The 16,408-nt window shown below is 35.3% G+C and overlaps 1 protein-coding gene and 1 non-coding gene across 7 annotated transcripts in view; both read right to left on the bottom strand.

Annotated features, from left to right (window-relative positions):
* Positions 1 to 16,408, bottom strand: part of spoon (spoonbill) — a 171,854-nt gene that overhangs the window by 30,343 nt on the left and 125,103 nt on the right. Inside the window, exon 1 of one of the 6 annotated variants that reach the window (XM_065369377.1) lies at positions 14,524 to 15,081. The exons of the other annotated variants lie outside the window; for them this stretch is intronic. Coding sequence (XP_065225449.1) covers positions 14,524 to 14,545 — 22 coding nt within the window. The 5' untranslated portion in view covers positions 14,546 to 15,081. Of the gene's footprint in view, positions 1 to 14,523; positions 15,082 to 16,408 lie in introns of those variants that run through there. 6 annotated transcript variants of the gene reach the window in all.
* On the bottom strand, positions 8,009 to 8,150 carry LOC135833520 (small nucleolar RNA SNORA16B/SNORA16A family). The gene has a single exon (XR_010556488.1). It is a non-coding gene; the product is annotated as a small nucleolar RNA SNORA16B/SNORA16A family (small nucleolar RNA).

Here is a 16,408-nt window from a genome sequence, read left to right as displayed (position 1 = left end):
AACAATGGTAAATTTTCAAAAAAATTATCAATTTTGAATTATTTCATTTTTTCTCACAAAAAAACAAGCAAACAAACAAACACATCTCACATTAAACTCATCAAAACCTTCCAAAAAAGGAAAAAGAAAACTCACTTCTTCATAACGCTACACCACAAGAATGCCTTCAACACCACCTTAGACCTGTTAGCAATAACTCTGCATAAACTACAGCTCAGCAACAGCAACAATAAACTCTTTTAATACAAACCGAGACAACATGCGGGAGGTCATGGAACCCTGGATGATAGATACTGTACACGGATGAAGCAAACGTGATCAGCTGAGGCAATGCATATGCTCGCAGACAAGATACTAGAAACTCTTTTACTCTCCATTACTCGGTATTATGATACGTACATATGAACTTTGCACATCACAACGAAGAACGACGATGATTACAAGAAACCTTTGTTCGTATACTCGTCATAAAAATTTGGTCATCAGAGTTCGTAAAACGATATGGTGAGATTTTTCCATTATAATATTTGTACTTCGAAAATTTGGCCCAACAGATCAAATTTTTACAATCGAAGAAAAAAGTCAAACAGGCTGGAATTTGACACATACAAGATACGGAACTCCTGGATTCAATTTTTTTGTAATAATTTTGCCATAGAGATCACTTTGCGACAAGATCCATTGATCTAATAAATTATTAACCAATCCCTCCAGGTATGTATCTCATTTCGTCGACATTTTCTCATCAGTTTTTGCCAAAGAGCAATCATATCCCACAACGAAACTATTTTTCAACAGCTGTTCCACGATTCCCTCTAGATATAGTCCTCATACCCAAAGATAACCAAAAACTTGAACTCTCGATACAAAATCATTTCCAAAACAACCCTGTATTTCAATTTCTTGAAAGCTCTCAACACTATAACCAACTTCAGCACTCTTCTACACCATTCTATCCTCTCTTCCAAGTCGCACAAACACAAAAATCAAGCAAGCTACAACCAATACAACATACCTTGATCGTGTTGTTGTTATTGCTGCACCAACCAACCTACCAACCAGTCACAACACACACGCATACAATCGTACGCCATCGTCATAGATACGAATACATTCCCACGTGTATCTATCTATGCACATTCGAGATACCAGCATCTCATTCTCATTCTCGCAAGTTCAACTTCGCCTGCCTGGTGCATTCGATTCCACGAAAACCATCGCCGAGTAACATGGGTGTGTTTCGAGGTTCGGTTCGGCGCCACAGCAGCAATAGTCATCTCATATCGTAGCACATGGGAAAAGAGAAGACGGTGGGCACAACAACACGGTGCTAATACGCGTATATTATACATTACACGATACCATTCAATTTCAGTACGTGCGCATTTACAAACGCTACTTTACGAGCTGCCGTTACTTCAGCTCTGAAATGTAAGTAATTTTTGCTCTATCGAGATCGTCGTCGTCGTTGCTGTAAAGGCAGGCCCAACAGACCTCGCCAGTCCATCTTCTTAATGGACGGATCGTCGTCGTTACAAATGGGAAATTTTATAACGCGGCGCCCCGTGACGAATTACCGGGTCATCGAAGCTGCCAAAAACATACATCGACCGATATCCCCTTACGTTCGTTGGTATGTATCAGAGAGAACGCTACTCGAACGTAATCTCAATACGTCAAAATCTGCTACACAAACTTCTCGTTCTTTCGCGGATCATTGGCCCCAGCAGTATAGGGAACATTATGCCACGCATGCAAAATAGACAAAATGGTAATTTCCCCCAAGCCAAGGACCGGCCACCGAACGCGAGAAGACGAAGAACCCATCAGCCATCATCTATGCAATAGTATAACTCGTGGTGTGGGTGTCGAACTGTCCACGGTATGTTTACTCTTTGTATTTTTGATTTCATTTGCCGCCGCACTTATTCTCCAGTTGATAAATTTCGTGTACGTACAAGTAAGAAATGCAAGTAGAAGAGTACTAAGTACCCGTGTAGTATGCGTGTTGTTGGCTGGCTGGTTGGTTTTTTTTTGCCTTACTAATTCATCAACGACCATCGCATCGTTACGTAAGATGCAATAAAAGCACGTTATTAAAACCGGCAGCAGCGTAGTAGTACATACTACATAGATATATACGTACAATATACTTACTATACACACAGCAAGTAGAGAAAAATGCACCGCTGGTCGTTGGCTAGATGCGCGATTAAGTAACCATCGTATAGTATGTACGAGTATATCCTATAGCAATAGCAAGGCGCATAACTGTACAGTACACACTGTGAACTTACACCACGATAGAATAATAATCTCATCGCCCTAAAACACACACACACACATTCCTCTCTCTTTTCTTTACTTTTCAATCTATGTATCTTTCGTTCACATGTAGATACATTACCTACATGGTAGAGAGTACAGCTAGTTACACATTACATAATGATGAATAATGACGCCTGCAACGAGTACTGTAGCCCAAAAATTGGAATTTGTAGATGCATTTTTTCATAACACAAATTAAAAGGTATGAATCCGTTCCGGGAAAAAAGGTGTGCACTAAAACTGCATCTATAACAGAGCTCGTACTGAATTTTTCCCAAAAAAAGTAACTAAAGCAAGTAATCAAAAACAAAATTACGAAACGAAAGATTTCAATTGAAATCTAATCTAATGGGTGGTAAAATTCCATCGAGATTTTTTGGAAATAATTTCAAAACGAGGTAACACTGATATTGACAACTTCACTCAAAAAAATTAGAATTTTTGGCAGGTGTATTTGTTGACCAAAAATCACTATACTTTTTCACCACCTTTTGAAAAAAAAATTCACTACCTTCCAAAATATTTTAACCCCCCCCCCCTTCCATGATTATAAAACCATCGCTACGTTTATTCAAGTTGTTACAACTGCTCATACGTAAAATGGAGAATTTTATTTTCATTTTTGGCAGTGATTTTTAAATCTTTCATGCGCAGGCATCGTACCCAAATTTTTCTTAAAAAAAGTGACTTTAGTGACTTCATCAGTGAAAAAAGTGACCAATTTTTTTTAAATTCCAGCGTTCAGGAGAGCAAAAAATCGAAAAACAAAAGCAAAAAAACGTTCAATATCTCACCTAAAAATTCTCCAGTCTGGCCCCACCGGAAAATCCGTTTTTTTTTTAAATGTGAGAACGAGTACTCAGCTCATTTTTTTATTTTTAAAATTTTAGAATTTGAATGATGTTTTTTTTTGAAGGAAGTTGATTTTGAAAATGAAAAAAGACAGGCCGAATCGAGGGCGAAAGTTCTTAAAAATTTGTATTTTAAGAGGCATAAAAACTATGTTTTTTTGTGAGAAATTTGTTTTTTGGCTTTAGTACTTGATTTTAAAAAAAATAAATTTTCATCTTTATTTTGAAAAAGATAAGAAAACAAGCCCGAGCGAAGCGAGAGCAAAAGCTTTCGAAAATTGATGTTTCGAAAAGTAAAAATTTGTTTTTTTAATATTCTGAAATTGTTTAATAAAGAAAATTCGCATAAACCCCTTCGAAAATGAGTAAAAAAAAAGATAATTTGGATTAAAAACTTTTTTTTTGCTTGAAAAACGAAAAAAAATTGCAAAAAAGTGACTTTTTTGGAAGAAAAGTGACCAATAGTGACTTTTTAATGAAAAAAGTAACCAAAAGTGACTTTTCGTGAAAAAAGTGACTAAGTCACTATAAAAGTGACCCAGTAAGATGCCTGCATGCGTGAAAATCCGATTTTCCCACTTTCTCCATTTTTCACTACCTTTTAAGCAAAATTACTGAAATTCACTACTCTTTTTCACCACTCTCGCGACTTTCGAGTCAATTTATGAGGGAAAAAAATCTGTAGGGAAAAAAACACGCACGCATTTAGCATAAGAAGACCGACTTTTCTTCAAAAAAAAAATCCTTTACGAAAGAATTGATTCACTTTTTTTGAAATACATATTTGTACTTTACGAACGATTGGCGATTAAATGAATTGATTGATTTCTTGGTGAATCATTCGCAAACAGATTAATTAATTTACGATTGAATCGGTTTTTGTGAAACTATTGTATAGAAATTGATCTTTTTTCAAGCGAAGTGAATCGAATCGAATCGAATCATTCACAACCGATTGGCGATTGAACAAACTGATTGATTTCTAGGTGAATCATTCGCGAACGAGTTGATCAATAGTTACTGAATCGCTCGCGAACGAATCGATTCATTTACTCAATTTTAGGTGAATCATTCGCAAACGAATTGATTCGTATAAGTGACTCGTTCACGAACGAATCGATTCAATTACTCAATTTTTGGTGAATCATTCACGAACGAATAGAATCATTTTTAGTGAATCATTCGCGAACGAATTGGTTCGTATAAGCGACTCGTTCGCGAACGAATCGATTCAATTACTCAATTTTTGGTGAATCATTCACGAACGAATAGAATCATTTTTAGTGAATCATTCGCGAACAAATTGGTTCATATGAGTGACTCGTTCGCGAACGAATCGATTCAATTACTCAATTTGTGGTGAATCATTCACGAACGAATAGAATCATTTTTAGTGAATCATTCGCGAACGAATTGGTTCGTATAAGTGACTCGTTCGCGAACGAATCGATTCATTTACTCAATTTTTGGTGAATCATTCACGAACGAATTGAATCATTTTGATTGAAAATGAAAATTTCTGCCAATTTTCGGCAAAAAGCAACATTGAGGAAATCTTATCTCAAAAAGTGATACTTTTTCGCAATTTCCTGTAAAAAAACGAGACTGAGACAACGTTTGGCCAAAAGTGACAATTTTAAGATTTTTTTTTTTGCAAAAAGCCACAGTTTTCAACAATTTTTGAATATTTTGGCAAAAGGAAACGGTTTTCTGAATCAAAATTATTACCTTTTTTAATGGTTGAATTTTTGTTATCCCTCCTCTAAAAGTGGTCAATTTTTCAAAAATACTTCCCTCCTCTTCCTCACCCCAATACACAATACGTAGGTTCTAGATTTGAAAAACTAGACTACTTCTACAATTTCAAAAATAACAATCAGCTGCCTTTTCCTCAACTTCCAGTGGATCCTGAACAGCAAATAATAATTCATGACGGTTTTAGTTTTTTTCAATCTCAAGTTAGCACTCAAAGCTAACTGTTCGGTTTATTCCGTATGATTGGCAACACTGCTTTTGTTAGAAATTTCTAAAGCTCTTTAATACAAGTATGGAAATAGATTATACTCTTAAGAAAGTCATAGGATTTTACGTAAGTTTTACGTACTGCGCAGTGCGCGAGCAAGCATCAAATCAGCTGTTCACGTACAACGTTGCACCCCCATTGGTTGCTCCACCCACCTCCACCGCGTGACGACACCAACCTGCCATGCGCAGTACGTAATACATACGTAAAATGCTAAGACTTTCTTGAGAGCATAATCTATTTCCATACTTGTATTAAAGAGCTTTAGAAATTTCGTGAGCTGCCCATTATGTAGGTATTTTATTCGATGAACTTCTATCCGCCGCCATTCCCCCTCCCTTTGAACAAAACAAAGTATCCAAATTGGCAGAAAATCTTGAAGAGTCCCAACAATACACCATCAAAACCAAATTTCAGGGGCTGGATTTGATTTTTGATTTTCAGCGAATTTCCAAGAATTCAAATTTGGACCGATTTTCACTCAAAAATCAGAATTTGATAGAATTCTGAAATTTAGCATATGATTTGGAGCTCCTTTCAGAGTCAACAGATGATTTTTAGATTTTTCTGCATTAAAAAAATTCTGATTTTCGTCAATCAGACATTTTTAGGACGATTTTTCCAAAACTGGAAAAACTAATAATCAGCTGAAAACTCCAAAGGGTTTAAAAATCACCACTAACCGATTCAGTCAGGCGTCTTGTCTAAATTTTGATACATTCAACATTAATTTTCAAAATTTTTCAAAATTCGAAAAACCAAAATTAGTAGAAATTTGAGCATTTCTTGGTTTAAAAATTTTTCAACTTGTTTGTTTTTTTTACTGCAGATTTCCAATTCAAAATTATCAGCGAGTGGTTCGAAGGCTGCCAATTGAACTTTTGTTCATCAAAATCCTCATGGGACAGTTCATGAGGTTCCTCAGTTGGGCCACATTTCAAGAAGAGTGTTTTTGAACAATTCCTCAATTTTTTTCTCAATCTTAAATTTTTCTTCATTCCACCTGAGAAATCACCAATCAAAAAAATGCCAACTTTGTCATTTCTCTGAGCAAAAAATTCTCAACTCCAAAAAAAACTCGAGCAAAACTTCCAACTTTTCATCTAAAATCTTGAACTTATCAGTTTTTTCGACCTATGTACAATTTTAAAATGATTCCCCCTCCTCTCTCTTTCATCCACCCCTCACACACCCGAACAATCGATCCTCCGAGTGAAAAAAAATTCGTCTAAAAACCATCGCAAACGACGCCACTCTACTGTTAGTGCGTTCTACATCGCCGAACCTCGTCATCGACCGATCAACGACGCGTACACACGAACAATACACAATGGAAACACAATCGACTGATTTTCACTTTTTTTCTCATAACCCAATAATAATACGCGAGCAATAAGTATCTCATCTCGTAAAAAAAATATGCGTACCAGCATGGATCGTATCTTCTGGTTCTCGGCCTGTATATACCTATACGAGACGAGAGTAAATGAGTAATATGAGCACGGTGATCCTACGATAATTTGGAGAGTTCGTAGAAGTCAATCTAGAAAGCTTGATATTCGATATTATGCGTAAAAATATACGACTAAGTATACCAATTTACTCGTACTTTGTACATCTATAAGAGAGATTTCTAAATACATACCTAAAAAAAAAAAAAATGTTTCAAAATATGTAATTCAAAACGAACCTCGTAACTCAAGTATATCTCGTAGCATAGCCTAGGAATGATAATCATTAAAAAAAAAATAATAACTCCGAATATCGCCCATTGGTACTGACAGCAGCGACTGTCGTCGGTCGTCAGTCGTCACTCGTCAGTTGACAAACAACGGAAAAATTTACCGGCGGCGGCCGAAATACGCACGTGTTTAATTCGCAACTCATTATCAGCCTTTCGAGTAGGTAGAGGTACTAGACAGGAAAAAATAAAAACTAGCTAAATCAGCCGAATAGACAAAGTACGTACGTCGAGCTCGTCAGCAAAATCCGGACAGACGCGGCCGGCGAATCCAAATTGTTGACATAGACATGCTTCGCATTTTTCTACAATTTTCACTTTTTTTTCCTTCCAACACTAAGCTCGTAATTAAATTAATTCACCTATCTAGATTCTAATTTCCCAGACGGCGACATCCACATCTTCTTTTACACCAACTGCGTCTGCTGCATCGTTCTAAACGCAAAACTCAGCACATGGACCTTCTATTCGCCAAATTAGAGAGGTCAGAGGTGACTTTTCCGCAATTCGCGATACTAGAAACCCTAATTGAAAATTAGTCGTCATTTCAGTATACTCGAACATCGACTGGTATATATATATATGGTCGTATTCCAATTATCAACGCCAGATATTACACATCGTCGCATGCTCTTTCCTTCTTCTACTCTTTCCCTTTCTATCAGTGCATACCTACCTAACAATTTATGTACCTCGATAAATTATTACGTACTTTTTGGCGAATTACTCGTTCGACGGGAGTATTTCATCGTTTTACGATCCCAAATCGTAGCGTCGTTGTCGAAAACAAAAAAAAAATACCCATCCGTTGAAAAATTGTAACCTGCGATCACGTTTGTTGGTAATTTTAGTCCAAATACGAGTAGTAAAGCTGGCGATAGCGTGAGGCGAAAATTCTAACAATTTTTTTCTTATACTTCACGGATATCGAGTACTCAAAGTGCGGAACCTAGTCTCTCAGGCTAGCCTAGTACTCGAATGAACTCGAAAATGAGCAGCGAATTGTTCACAAACATGATTATTTTTCGAATCGTTCGTCAAATCTCGATTTAACGAATTCGTTTAAGTGATGTCTTCTCACTGGGTAGTGCTGTATGAGCATTTAAATGGCTCACCAGCGACCGTCAAAGTAGAATATTGCTTTAGGCTATTATTTGAACACAAATATCTACGTAGAAGATCAAATGTGCCTTCGAATAGCCAAACTCGAGTAAAAATATGTGACGCGGTGAGCGATACCATACCATATGTCGGAAAACTTTTTTTTGAGATAATCGCGTTTTCATGGAAAAAGTCAGAAAATATCAAAAAAAATTTTTTTGTCGATTCATATACTATGAAGCCTATACTTTGGAATGGATGTACCCACCGATCTCAAACACGTCGTTTTAGTGGTGAAAAACCGGTTTTACAAAAGTGCTTTTCATAAAAAAATGTCAAAAAAAAAAAAAAAAAAATATTATGATGTAAAACCATTAAAAGATGAAGAAAATCAAAAAAAAAAAAAAAAAAAAATTAAAAATGTTACAAAAATAACCCAAACTTTCAAACACGTTTTTCTCAGAATTTTGGTTTTTGAATTTCAAAAAATACGCAACTTTGAAGTTTTGAAAATTTGTCAGATTTTAATATTTTGAAAATCTGTTTGCACCATTGAAAAGAGGAAGAAAAACACTACCAGAAACCACAATAAAACGAAAAAAATTTTTGCCGACATATGGTATGGTATCGCTCACCGCGTCACATATTATGATATTAGAGTTTCGAAAAAGGAACGTAACTCTTTTTAAAATCCCTTCAATTTTATTTTCACAATTCACATGTTACAATTCTGACAAAACATCCGTTATAGTCCTGGAAAATTAGTTGAAAAACTGGGTCATTCGGAAACGCGAAATAGAAACCTAAATTTTGGAATACTGATTTTTATGAAGCCAAACACGAATCTGAGATGAGGAGGCTGAAATCCTCTGTGCCAATTAAACAATGTTCCAGTAACTAATTTTTTGCCCAAAATCATGATTTTTGTCAAAATTTCAAAAAAATCTTAGTTTTTGCAAGATTTAAGAAAATTCTGATTTTTTTTAGGATTTCAAAGAAGTCCCAATTCTCGCCAGAAATTCTGAAAAGTTTCCATTTTCTAATCAAAAACTTTAAAAAATTCTGATTTTTTGCCTAAAATTGAAAAAATTTCCGATTTTTGTCGAATTTTTCAAAGTGTTAAGAAAGTCCTGATAGTTTTTCTGGATTTCACAAGAATCATGATGATTTCTGTCAGAAAGAAAAACTCTCGATTTTTCGGCCAGAGTTCGAAAAAAGTCCTGGTTTTTTGACAGAAATGCGAAAAAGTCTCGATTTTCTAACCGGAAATTATAAATCCTGATTTTTTGCCAGAAATTATTGATGAAAGTCTTAATTCTGGCCGAGAAATGTTTTATATCCTAATTTTTTCCGGAAATTTGAGAAAATTCGGCTTTTGAAGCGAGTAATTCCAAATATTAATTTTTTGGCCAGAAATTTTAGTTTCCGATTTTTGCCAAAAATTTCAAAAAATTCTGTTTTTTTCAGGACATCAAAAAAATTATGACTTTTGTCTGAAATTTCAAAAAGTCCCGATTATTTAGTCAGAATTGGAGAAAAACTCATTTTTTTACTTACAGAAATTCCAAAAAGGTCTCAATTTTGAAATCGACTTGAGTTTTTTTTCAGAAGTTTGAAAAAATAGGGTAGGTACTAGGTAGGTATAATCAAGGCTAATAATTTTTATCAGAAGTTTGAAAAAATTCTGATTTTTTTTCAAAAACTCTGTTTTTTTTTTCAAGAACTCTGATTATTTATCCAAAAATTTTAAAAAAAGTACTTATGTTTGCTAGATGAAGAAAATTTCCACCTTCAAGTGAGAGATTCAAAAACTTCTGATTTTTTGCAAGATTTTAATATAAGTCACAATTATTTTTATCAGAAATTTGAAAAGAAGGTCACGACTTTTTAGCCAACATTTGGAAAAAGTTCTTATTTTATCCAAAAATCCAAAATGTCTCAATTTTTCAACTGTCCTGATTTTTTGTCAGAATTTTTTTCAAAAAGTCTCATTTTTTGTCAAGATTTCAGAAAAGTTTCGATTTTCCGTCCTAAAATTCAAAAAATTCCAATTTTTGTAAGAGATTTAAAATGGTCCTGTTTTTTATAACAGTAAAAAAAAGTCATAAATTTTCATCAGAAATCCAAAAAAAGTGCAGTTTTTTTTTTTTGCAGAAGTGTAATAAAATTGTGATTAGATCGTCCTTCATCCCACTCAGTCACTAATTCCTCCTCAATCAGTACGTAATTTTCATCCTAGAGATCAATATCCTCGCGACGAACTATTTATACACCATAAATAGGCACTCGCTGCATAGATATCTACAATAATAATACAATTTCGATTTCGACATACTTCTACGAGCACACATTTTTTGCTATAGCATTTCTCACTATAAGTATAGAGCTATTCGAGTAACGTACATACGTTCGTAGCATATACAGTATGAATAATACACACTAAAAAATAAAAAAATAAAAAAATGACCACATATACGAACACACGCATTCCACCGGTTCGCGTAATATTCGCATTGTTAAAAGACCACAGTGAACAACAAACGCATAAATAACGAGGAGAAAAAAAATCCGGCAGCAAAAAATCTCTCTCCTTCAACTTCCATGCGAACTCTAATCATAATCTACGAGTGTGCGAGTGTGTAAAAATGCTCGTATATCGTATAAGTAACTAGTATAGTATTTTCACGTATACATAATTACCGATCAACAACAACAACAACAACAACAACAAAACAACCATATTAACTCTCCTCTTCTTCGCTTCGTTCTCGTGGACTTGCCTATAATTAAAATCATAGTAGTCGCCGTCGTTAACCGATAATACAATTATTAACGGTTTATGGGTTTTATACACATTAAGAGCCTACATAGGTAGGTATAGGTAGGGCTGGTAGGTTAGATATTAGGTAAATAAACGCGAAATACCAGCAGGTCTCTCGCAGGTATTGGTAAAATCAAAATGGAAATTGTAGGTAAGTTTTTTTTCCGGCTCGCTAGACTACTTAATGGCATCTCTAGTGCCTCATTATCATACATATCTCTCCCATTGACCAATGCTTGCAATTTTCATTTTACAAACATCATACGGAAGGTTTTTTTACAACATAGAGCTGAATGGTGGGAAAGCTCGATAGTGAATGTTTAGTCAATTTGTGAATTCCAGAAAAAGTGAAAAAAAAAATTCAAGGAACGTGTGTAACGGAAACGGTCCAGAGGGTACACAATAAACACCGACCAAAGTTATAGTACCTAAGTTCATTTTCGTCCCTTCCACAGGGATAGGTATAAAATTCAAGGAGAAAACGTAAAAAAACAAATCGCTGGAGGCTCCAGAATGAATCGAAACCGCCCAATAATTGTTATGGGGAGGGGAGCTGAATTGAAAAACATATTCATAATCATAAGGGTTCACTTTGCTGAAGAAATTGATATTACACAAAAAGTTCGAAAATCGCCCTCAAAACATAGTATTCCTGAATTTTTGGAATTTTCAAAAATTCGTTAAAAATCCAAAAGTGAACTTAGCTTTAGAACGTGCTCTTTTGAGTTCCGAGTAACTACGATTTTACAAAATAAAATGACTAATTTTACACATTACATGTACCTACATATTACATCTTACTACTAGTACATACATACAGGTAAGATCTTATAAAATTTTCATGGATCGTTGTAATAATGCCATAAAACGTCGAAATAGTTGTACTTCAGTAGCAAAAATTGTAATCGTTGTCGTGCGATCGTCAGAGTGCAAATATTAATTGGATACTTGGTATTAAACCATGTTGAAATAGGTAGCACAAACATATTTTTAAAGGGCATTAAAATCATTTAAAACTAACAAAACGTGCAGGTGAAATTTCAGGTGATTTATGCAAAGTTCTGAAAAGTAATGAAAAATCAATAAAATTCGGTGAAAATTATCAAATACTGCACAAAACATTGTTGAAGTATTTTAAAAATAATATTGAAACACTTTAAAAGGTGATAATTATTCAAAATTACCAACAAAAAAAAAAAACAAATGAAATTTCAACAATTTCAGTGAAATTTGAAAGAAACATCGTGAAATTAAATTTAAAATGACATAAAACTATGTAACTTGAAGAGCATTCAAATCATCGAAAATTGCCAATAAATTGATGAAATTCTAGCAAAATTTGTCAAAATTTAACAAACACTACAAAAAATATTGTTTTTTTTTCAGCAGTTTTTGCCAACTTGGCTCAAATATCATCAAATTATTGACTAGATACCTACACCGATTTGAGTGCTTTTTATTTGTTTTTATGCTATTTTTTTTAAAAAATAAACCTTAACAATTCAATGCAATTTTTGCTAAATTTAGTAAAATTTCATCAGGTTTTGAAATTTTTTTGTCATTTTCAACAAATTAAAGCGATTCAACTCCATATTCAAATCTCGCTGAAATTTCGTTCGATAATTTTCAAGCTTTTTCCAAGCATGTATCTCTTAGCGATTCTCAACATTTTATTGGCATTTTACACAATTTTTCGCTGAATTGGGCCCATATTCCTCATTTTTACCGATTTCAAGGTTTTTCAAGTAAGTAGTTTTATGCCAATTTCAAGTTATCACAACATGCACAATTTTGTGTTAATTTTGCAAAATTGACACTTTTTCTTTTGAATTTTTGTAAAATTTCATTTTTTTTTTTTGGTTATTTGTTTGAGATTTTCAAAAAAAAAAAAAAATTTTTCAACATGGATTTTGACAGATTCTTGAGAATTTGGATGTTGGCAGATTTATAATCCACAAGAATTTTACTCAAAGAGAGAAGACTTTCAATGTTTCAAAAGCTTGTGGTTGGAATCTAAAAAGTGTTTCAATACAAATGAAATTCAAAAAACGTCCAAAAACCAGATTTTTAAGAATCTGCGTGAAAAAAATCTACTCATTGATTTTGATTGCAACCCTCGAAGGATTTTAATCAATTCAGCCAAATTTTTCGGACATTTAATCAACTTTGATCGTTTTGAATAATTATTTAACGTGTATTAAAATGTTTTTCTCCAACTTTCAAGGATGTTTCATGTGAATTTCGTCAAATTTTGATGAATTTCACGTTTCGAGGGATTTTATGCCATTTTCAACCTATTTTTCAATGTTTTACAAAATTTTCGCTAAATTTTGCCAAATTCCATCATTTTCTGGAGCTTAAATCGCGCGTATTCGACAGCTAATCATCAAAACATCCCATCTCCCTCACAAATTGTGACCAAAGTTAGACACATATTGCAGGCAAACCTCACTCAACCTATTAGATTTTCAGAATACACCTCTTTCACGTGGAAATCGTACCAATTGAGCATACGTAGACGAGTAAGGCGTCTGTTTCTCTCGAATTGACATACTTCACGCATAACGCCAACCAGAGACTTCAAAATCACACGTTTTCAAATCCCCCAAAAACAACCAATTCAGCCCACACGTCTTTCCCTCCCTATTATTAAGTCTACTATACTCCGAGTCTCCGATACACTTCCAGAAATTATCCGAAAACACACAAAAAAAACACAACACAAAACGCAATCGTCAACCAAGAAAACAACTCCTGAAAAAAAAACCTGTAAGAACTCATCCAATCCACTCGTCCGCTACTGTTCAACTCACGCATGAAAATATCACTGGAGCTGGACAACTTTATGGACAACACGTACCAACCAGTCTATTTCTCGCTCACTACTCCGCTCTCGCCCCCCTACGCCATCCTTCTACACCAATCTTGGCACAGCTACCATCTTCTTCATCGTCGTCGTCTTCGTCATCGATCTCGTCTCAATACACGACGTAATCTTCCTCATTACAAATACCTCGCGACCGGTGTAGTGGTAAATCGCAGCCATACAACGAGAGGTACATAAATAATTATTGTATAGGCTATTCGATCGCTCGTGGTCGCAGAGGCGAGATCGACAGAGTGAGAGAGAGCTCACGTGGATTTCCCATACTCTTTCTTCGTCACTCTCAGCTGCTTATTCGCGTTGATTTCGTCATTCTCGGGTCATCGCCGCGATCATGATCGTACGACAGAGGGAAAAAAATCGTAACCATCTTTTCATTCATCTCACTTTTTTCGAAGAACACGAGTAGATTTGCTTTACCTTACCCCCAAAAGAAAAAAAAATCAACGTTTGATCATCGTATAAGATATCACCAATTCCAATTCCAATTCACGACACACGAATAGCAATTTCGCATCGACACAGTAGGCGCTTGTACGAGCAGTTAATTAATCTTCGTGAATAATACGTCGTCGTCGTTGTTCTGTAGTCGTAGTCGTATTCGTATTCGTCGGCATATATAACCTTGACATTGACATTACACACGAAAATTACGACAAGCTTCCCTTCTCTTCCTCCTTCTTCCTCTTGGGCCAGGCACACTCGAATACGCATACAGGTATGCCAGCGACGCCGAACCGCCGAAACCACATATTAATATCACCATCCACTTACTTTCGATTATTAAAACCACCATATTTCCACTTTAGTCTCGTCTTCATCTACAACAACAACAGCTACATCTATGTTGGGAGCAATTTCGCAGGTACGAAATAATCACAGCAATCAGTCGAAAACGATAGAACTTGAATCCGAATCAGTGTTTCTTCTCCAGCAGTATAACAATAATAACGAGTAGTTCGTTGAAACTTGCAAAAAACTTATTGAAAGGAGCTGATTATCAAAGATTCCGGAGCAAAATTACATTCGCAGCATCGAAATACTTTTCTCGCAGATGAAATATCGACCACCAAGATCCGCAAATTCGACTTCCTCCAATTGTCGACAAATCTCAAGATCCAGCCAGCACTTCACTACACAGATACACAATTCAACTATCACACATCACTTCACATTCACAACCGACCCGAACAGAAATTTCGACCACCATCAATCTCACCAAAGCGCACGAAGAACCGCGAATACGAGACTCACAATCGTCGTCAGCGACGCGTTACTCGGCACAGAACACTGTGTGCGTAGCTACGCCACAACAACCAGACTACTGACCGACCAAATATGAAAAAAAAAAAAGAGATTGCAAAACTATAATACGTACGTACGTCGATCGTACACTTCGAGAAACACACAAGAGAACCACCAACCAGCAGCTAGAGCGAGATCGAAGACTATACGACGAGCGACGACCGACGACTATTGACCACCACCGCTCGCGCTCGCTGCACAGCAACCAGGTGAATGGCGTTGGTTAGATTACCCACGACGACTAGTACGTATATATACCAAGACACAAATTATCAACTATTACAGACGCATACACTCGCACTTTTTTTCACATGTATACCTATACGAACGTTGTAGCCTAACAGCGAGCGAGCACAGATCAACAAAGTATACACACCTATAATATACGTACGTATACTTACACAGGTACAGGCAGAAGCAAAACTTAGCTCAGTCGCATAATCACACTAGTACCATCAACATCTTCGCAAGTTCTCTCATGTGTTATCTAGTTCTTCATGCTGGAGTTTCATTCACCTTTGCTCAAGTTACTCCTCATTACTACTCATCTGTATAGAATGATTAACCGCAGAACTGTTTGCTTGCTCTGTTCTTGACATTCTCTTCTACACTTCGATCATCTGCTGCAGTATCCGAGCATCGTGAATCATTTCAAGTACCCTAAAGTCGAACTGGATAGAATTGCAATTATTTTCCATAAGAGAATTAGCCACTCACTGATCAGTGATCAGTGATCATGATTTCTTGTTCCTCTCCAATTCTTGCAGAACTTCCAGTTGTTCACTTAGTCTTTCCATAAAGCATGAAATCCTCTATTCTATTCAAGAATGATACATCTTTTCGCGATCCTCATTGTCGCACTTACGGTCCAACGTTGCAGAACTATGAACTGTCGTATTCTGAAGGTTCAAGTTCATCGTTTGATTACTCAGTAGTTTTCCAAGATTATTGAACTTACGTACTCTCTAAATATGAAACAGTGAAATTTTACTGCTTTACAGTTGAATTTCACTGCTTTAGGAAGGCAAAATGTCGTGACTGCAAATGGCAGTAAAACGGTACTGCCAGAAACAGTAATTTGAAAATACTGTTTACAACAGTTGTTTTTACTGCTTATTCCAGTAAGTATTTCACTGATTCAAAACAGTAATTATGATAAATGACTGTTTCAAAGCAGTAAATTTTTTACTGCTTCGAAACAGTGAATTTTTTTATTGCACTGTTTTAAGCAGTGAATTTATTTGAGTAATATTTTTACTGAATTAGTCAGTAAAATGTTGAAATTACTGATTTAAGCAGTAAAATTTTCTGTTTAAATCAGTAATTTGAATTAATTTTGATTTCAACTGTATAT

The sequence above is a fragment of the Planococcus citri genome, chromosome 1, assembly GCF_950023065.1.
Source record: "Planococcus citri chromosome 1, ihPlaCitr1.1, whole genome shotgun sequence".
NCBI classification, from domain to species: domain Eukaryota; kingdom Metazoa; phylum Arthropoda; class Insecta; order Hemiptera; family Pseudococcidae; genus Planococcus; species Planococcus citri.
Note: the sequence above shows the minus strand (reverse complement) of the source record. Positions and strands in the feature narration are given on the sequence as shown.